Genomic DNA, 7,500 nt, shown 5'->3' with positions numbered 1-7,500 from the left:
AACACAAGCTTGTCTCCTATACGTTATATAAAAACTCAACAATAAATATGGTGTGAACGTAATATAAACAGAGCTATGCAAAGTACTGGTAATAGCACATTGTAAGACTTTGGACGCATTCCCACAATGAACAGTGTGTAGCACTCCAGGTTTCTGCTCTGGTCACGTGACTGAACACTAAGAATAATGTTTTTAGCACCTGCAGCCTCTCACACTCAGCTCACTTATTGGTATTAGGCCGAAATAAAAAGGGATCATCCCCACTAAAACTACATATATATCTTTTAATTCCTGTTCTTCTTTTTTAGTCTACAGTACATATACAGAGTATGTATGTTTTTGTTTGAGAATGTCTGTCACTTCTACAATCACAATCCAGTACCTGAACTGTATGATATACTTTCCTAGGTTGTGGCACAGCACCGATCATTGCAGATGGAGACCTCAAGTACACCAGGAAAAAGTAATAACAGCCATAATGAAATGGTTGAATACATGTGCCAGGCATACTCCACCATGGAGGGAGAGCCTTACAAAACCTGCTTCAATGGCGTATGGACTGGACACATGAGATGCATCCGTAAGTTACAGGTTCTTCTTTTAAGAAAATTTGCAATATTGTTACGGCTGCTATTTCTGTCTGCTCATTAATCTGCCTGTGAGTGTTTCCAGCTGTGTGCGTGTGTGTGATATGTAAATGAGCTGTGTGGTTGCCCTGACGTCATTGGCTGTCATCTCCTGGTCCGCCTCTGAAGAGGGTGATTGGATCGACGACAGCCAATCGCAGCGCACAGCCGGCGCACACCTGCTGGGGAGGAGTACAAAGGCCGCGGACTGTCATCACTCTGGAGGCTCTGTTGAGGAACAGACGCCTCTCGCTATTTGCTCGTCGTTCTGTGTTTAACTTGTGTGGACCTTGTATTAGAAGTATTGTTGTGATTAGATGTGCTTAGATTAGTTTGATTAGATTAGTTAGTATTGTTTGACTGTTGTCCTAGCTGTGTTTTCTTACAGCCTTCCTTTCCTAGTTGTACCACTTTTACAGTGAGGTTTTGTTTCCTTTATTTAGTGTGTGAGTATTTAGTTTCCCTGTAGCCTATGCGCTTAGACTCACTGTTTAGATTCCTCCCTTAGTTTGGTTGCCCATTTAAACTTGCGCCCTTGTGGCCACTTTTGTTTGTTATGTAAACCGGTGTTTGTGGCAATTTGTTTGTTTCAGGCTGCTTGCCTGCCATTTTGTTTACCAGCTGTTTAAAATAAACCACTTATAATTATACCAATTCCAATCTGGTCGTGTCGTTTCCCTAGCCCAATAGGGAACGTAACAAATATTGAAACGTGAAAATCAAACTTCATTTTAAAATAGTTAGAGTCGTTGCATATTGGAAACCTAATTGATGAAATCCATTTATGCAACATGTCATTTGTGCCCGACCTACGTTCATGGCAATAACAGAGAGTACGAAATACGGAAAGCTGTTTTAGCATTTGATCTGTGTGGCCCTTTTATTTAACCTCCTCTGCCAGAGTTCAAACTGTCCAACAAAAGAAGAATGGTTTGTAAACAGTTGGGTGCCAAGAGGCAATGTGTCTCAGCTTATTGTCACATTAGCTCCCAAGCTAACAGAGGGCTATATTTATGTAAGTCTTACTGAAATGTATTTATCCTATTTATCTCCAGGGGTAGAGTGAATGGCACGGCACAGAGTAAATGTAAATAATAATAACTGTTGCCAACTGTTACAGTCATTCCTGCCCTTATCCAAATGCTACGTTGATTGTCTCTTGCAGAACCCTGTACCGTGAATGAAGACGACAATAGACAACATAACATTTAAATATAAGGGTAGTACATATTTTCACTCATGATGAAATAATTGAGTTTACAGTAAGTGTGCCAGAGGAAGCAGTATCATTACTTCAGAGGTTACTAAATGCAGTCTGTAGCATACAAGAAACAATTAGAAGTTAGCCAGCGTAGAAATAAAATCTGTTATGGATTGGAAGTCAATGGGTCTCATGAAACGAAAGCTATAGAGTGCTGCAGTGATCCTAAAACCCAGAAGTAAACTCCTTCCGGTTCCTTCGACAAAAAAGCAATTTCTCCATAGGATTTTGGAAAATAACTGCTCTTGTGTGGAAGTCCACAAAAACGGCTTGAGTTTTGACCTCCCTGCCAGGTCCCCTGAAGTAGAACAGTGCTCCTCCTAGAATATATATTCATATGATTAATTGCAGAGCCCTAGTAAGTTATCAGAATCACAAAAGTTTACAAGCACATTTATCTCACTAACACTAGAACTGTTACTGTTGTGAGGCTATCAATATACCAACATGCAGTCCCAAGTAAACATACAGCTTTTACTAAACACTTCCTGGAGTTGAAAATGAAGAAACGAGTGCCATCTCTCCGTGGTTATCTGTTTGCGTTTGTATATTACACTGAACAAAAATATAAATGCAACACTTTTGTTTTTGCTCCCATTTTTCATGAGATGAACTCAAAGATCTAAAACATTTTTTACGTACACAAAATAACCATTTCTCTCAAATATTGTTCACAAATCTGAAAAAATCTGTGATAGTGAGCATTTCTCCTTTGCCGAGATAATCCATCCCACCTCGCAGGTGTGGCATATCAAGATGCTGATTAGACAGCATGATTATTGCACAGGTGTGCCTTAGGCTGGCCACAATAAAAGGCCACTCTGAAACGTGCAGTTTTGCTTTGTTGGGGGGGTCTGGGGGGGTCCGACAACCAGTCAGTATCTGGTGTGAGGGTTAGGGTAATGTTGTGAATTGAGTGGCCTGTGTTCATCGTCCATAACATACGCCTGCCCATACCATAACCCCATCACCACCATGGGCCACTCGATTCACAACATTACCCTAACCCTCACACCAGATACTACTTCATATGGTTTGGCCTGCTTTCAGAAATGGAGTTAGCAAGAACGTTTACAAGACAAGACGAAACGCATTCTTTTAATTGCGTAAGGATAAATGATACTATCCTTCAAGATGGTACGTTGACGCTTTGCTTCGAATTCTGGACTTTTGCGCCACAAACCACTTGGTGCATGTAAAGCAGTGACCATCAACCGGTGACTGCGGCGAAAGTGAGAAGGTTGCATGCTTTGTGATATGATGACGCCTGAGATTGTACTCTTTTGCAACAGCGACCGTTTCAGTGCAGATAAGGCAAACAGGTGTTATTGATCGATGGCATGATGAATGCGTCGTCCATTCCTCATTAAAACTGCGGTTTTCCACGTCAACTTTACGCTTGAGGCTCTTTGACTGTGACATTTTTGAGTGCCTGGCAAACAATTTTCTTATATCCTGCAACCGTTTCCCACCAATCAGGACACAGTATTAATAAAAAAAGTTGATTACTTTCCCTGCCAATCAGGACTGCTTTCAGTTTTATTATCCCGGATACAGGCTTATACAAAAAAGATAATTTTTTTAACAAAGTGAACATATTAATTAATTATATATAAATCCCCCGAAAGTGTCTCTTGGATTCATTTTGACCCTTGGTGACCTCTGATGTCTGCAAAGGCTAACATCCCAAACACACACTTGTTCCAGAAACGTCCATTCTTCAAGTGTATTTTGATGCTAATCCTTTTGTACTCGGCTCTAACGAGGCGTTTACTTGCTTAGTAAGCACTGCCAATGAACTGCAGAAAAACAAACATGGATTCCTTTGAAATATCTGTAATAAAATAGCAATTCCTCCACCTGTTTGAGTGACATCTGCGCGAGCCAAGTGCTCTCCAGCATTTCCTTGCGCCGGTCGGGCGGGGCGTCCCGTACTTTGAGGAACAACTCGTGTGCTTGGAGGCCGCAGTGCTGACAGACGCCCTTTTCCGCCTCCAGCACACGAGAGCGCATGTACGTCTGGCTGGAGCGCAACTGGAACTCCTCCTGGCACCTGTGGGCAAAACAAAAATAATCTGCCTTAAAACTTGTTGGGAAAATACTGAGTGTCCTCTTCCAATCTGAGAGTAACTTGATAACTAAGGTATCAACTGCAGCTGTGAACATGACAGGATGTGTGATTACCTAGAAGAGCATCAGGACTGTTTGAGGCATATGATAGCTATGTGATTAACATGATGATTCAGCCTCTATGGAGAGAGACATATGACAAGCATGATCATTTCTGACGTGGAGCTAATCTGAAGTAAACATTGAGTACTGCTTTCTATTCCTCCATCTTGTGACTGTGGAACTCCCTCTCTTGGATATCAGCATGTGAAGGACACTGTTCAGGAACTAGTTGATGCTCTGTATGTGATGGCTACTTCACAGAGGATCACAGATACATGGATCAGAGATTCAAGCTCAAGCCGGAGACGAGTGAGATTTTTCTAACATAATATTGGAAGAGTATTTCCCCAACAATACTTAGAACAAAAATAGTTCCTTTATTCTGTGAGGAAGAGATGTTTCTGTCTCTTTTATGAGTCGGCTGAAAGGCTGCATTGTGTTCCGATCAAACACAGGTATAGAGGAGGGAAGGATCTCGCCTTGACTCAATGACCTGGATTCAGCTCTTGAAAACCACTTACGGAAATTGCATTTCTACTTAAAGAAAAGGAAGTTTTTTCACTTAAAATGTAGGCGGTCTCATTCAAGGTGACAGTGTGAGTCAGCAGTGTCTGGCTCAGGGACAACAACACATCCAGAGACTTCTTTAGAAATATCATTCATATTTTAGTGTTGAAATGCATTGAATTGATGGTTGAAAAGATTAGGATGAGGGCTATTATAAAATCGGAGTTGTAGTTCAGTCAAGAGCTATTGCATTCATTTAAAAACTATAAGTAAACCATCAAGGTGAAATCCACATTATGGAGCAGCCAGATGGGTGGGCTTTGTCACAAAGGACAGTCGGCACTGGGAAGTTGAAGCAATGGCAAACAATTTCAAAGTTAATTTAATATGCTTTCTGATTGATCCCTAATGAGGCCATCATTTTACTTTATGCAGGAAACCCTCCCGTCTGGTGCTCCAAGTAAAGACTTCAGCATCTAAGAACAAATACATGCACACGATAATTTATGTGGATCTTAATCCTCCTGATGTCCTCTCTGGTTTCTTATGTGTCGTGATAAGGGGTTATTTAACCACAGGGAGCAGAGGTGGGAAGTAGTGGAGTTCAAATACTTTGTTACTGTACTCAAGTACATGTTTCTGGTATCAGTACTTTAATCCACTATGACTTTTTACTTTTACTTCTTACATGTTGAACTCAAATACCTGTACTTTCTACTTCTTACATGTTGAACTCAAATACCTGTACTTTCTACTTCTCACATGTTGAACTCAAATACCTGTACTTTCTACTTCTTACATGTTGAACTCAAATACCTGTACTTTCTACTTCTTACATGTTGAACTCAAATACCTGTACTTTCTACTTCTTACATGTTGAACACAAATACCTGTACTTTCTACTTCTTACATGTTGAACACAAATACCTGTACTTTCTACTTCTTACATGTTGAACTCAAATACCTGAACTTTCTACTTCTTACATGTTGAACACAAATACCTGTACTTTCTACTTCTTACATGTTGAACACAAATACCTGTACTTTCTACTTCTTACATGTTGAACACAAATACCTGTACTTTCTACTTCTTACATGTTGAACTCAAATACCTGTACTTTCTACTTCTTACATGTTGAACACAAATACCTGTACTTTCTACTTCTTACATGTTGAACTCAAATACCTGTACTTTCTACTTCTTACATGTTGAACACAAATACCTGTACTTTCTACTTCTTACATGTTGAACTCAAATACCTGTACTTTCTACTTCTTACATGTTGAACTCAAATACCTGTACTTTCTACTTCTCACATGTTGAACCCAAATACCTGTACTTTCTACTTCTTACATGTTGAACACAAATACCTGTACTTTCTACTTCTCACATGTTGAACTCAAATACCTGTACTTTCTACTTCTTACATGTTGAACCCAAATACCTGTACTTTCTACTTCTTATATGTTGAACTCAAATACCTGTACTTTCTACTTCTTACATTTTGAACCCAAATACCTGTACTTTCTACTTCTTACATGTTGAACACAAATACCTGTACTTTCTACTTCTTACATGTTGAACTCAAATACCTGAACTTTCTACTTCTTACATGTTGAACACAAATACCTGTACTTTCTACTTCTTACATGTTGAACACAAATACCTGTACTTTCTACTTCTTACATGTTGAACACAAATACCTGTACTTTCTACTTCTTACATGTTGAACACAAATACCTGTACTTTCTACTTCTTACATGTTGAACTCAAATACCTGTACTTTCTACTTCTTACACTTTGAACACAAATACCTGTACTTTCTACTTCTTACATGTTGAACTCAAATACCTGTACTTTCTACTTCTTACACTTTGAACACAAATACCTGTACTTTCTACTTCTTACATGTTGAACTCAAATACCTGTACTTTCTACTTCTCACATGTTGAACTCAAATACCTGTACTTTCTACTTCTTACATGTTGAACTCAAATACCTGTACTTTCTACTTCTTACATGTTGAACTCAAATACCTGTACTTTCTACTTCATACATGTTGAACTCAAATACCTGTACTTTCTACTTCTCACATGTTGAACCCAAATACCTGTACTTTCTACTTCTCACATGTTGAACTCAAATACCTGTACTTTCTACTTCTTACATGTTGAACTCAAATACCTGTACTTTCTACTTCTTACATGTTGAACTCAAATACCTGTACTTTCTACTTCTCACATGTTGAACTCAAATACCTGTACTTTCTACTTCTTACATGTTGAACACAAATACCTGTACTTTCTACTTCTTACATGTTGAACTCAAATACCTGTACTTTCTACTTCTTACATGTTGAACACAAATACCTGTACTTTCTACTTCTTACATGTTGAACTCAAATACCTGTACTTTCTACTTCTTACATGTTGAACTCAAATACCTGTACTTTCTACTTCTCACATGTTGAACTCAAATACCTGTACTTTCTACTTCTTATATGTTGAACTCAAATACCTGTACTTTCTACTTCTTACATGTTGAACCCAAATACCTGTACTTTCTACTTCTTACATGTTGAACACAAATACCTGTACTTTCTACTTCTTACACTTTGAACACAAATACCTGTACTTTCTACTTCTTACATGTTGAACCCAAATACCTGTACTTTCTACTTCTTACATGTTGAACTCAAATACCTGTACTTTCTACTTCTTACATGTTGAACTCAAATACCTGTACTTTCTACTTCTTACATGTTGAACCCAAATACCTGTACTTTCTACTTCTTACATGTTGAACACAAATACCTGTACTTTCTACTTCTTACATGTTGAACTCAAATACCTGTACTTTCTACTTCTTACATGTTGAACCCAAATACCTGTACTTTCTACTTCTTACATGTTGAACTCAAATACCTGTACTTT

At 38.7% G+C, this 7,500-nt stretch overlaps 1 protein-coding gene and 1 long non-coding RNA gene across 4 annotated transcripts in view; one reads left to right on the top strand and one right to left on the bottom strand.

The window, feature by feature from the left end:
* The window catches only part of LOC307030964, a 2,842-nt gene extending 1,566 nt beyond the window's left edge, over positions 1-1,276 (top strand). For all 3 annotated transcript variants that reach the window (XR_013805838.1, XR_013805839.1, XR_013805840.1), the window contains one exon: positions 409-1,276. This is a non-coding gene — a long non-coding RNA (uncharacterized lncRNA). The remainder of the gene's footprint in view (positions 1-408) is intronic.
* Positions 1-4,591, bottom strand: part of LOC307034597 (DNA annealing helicase and endonuclease ZRANB3-like) — a gene marked incomplete at its 5' end in the record, with an annotated part of 10,510 nt that extends 5,919 nt beyond the window's left edge. Inside the window, 2 exons of the mRNA XM_079673428.1 lie at positions 3,748-3,940; positions 4,581-4,591. Of these exons, the coding sequence (XP_079529554.1) occupies positions 3,748-3,940; positions 4,581-4,591 (204 nt within the window). The remainder of the gene's footprint in view (positions 1-3,747; positions 3,941-4,580) is intronic.
* Positions 4,592-7,500: the final 2,909 nt, after the last annotated feature.

The sequence above is a fragment of the Notothenia rossii genome (genome assembly GCF_949606895.1).
Source record: "Notothenia rossii genome assembly, chromosome: 3".
Lineage (NCBI taxonomy): Eukaryota > Metazoa > Chordata > Actinopteri > Perciformes > Nototheniidae > Notothenia > Notothenia rossii.
Note: the sequence above shows the minus strand (reverse complement) of the source record. Positions and strands in the feature narration are given on the sequence as shown.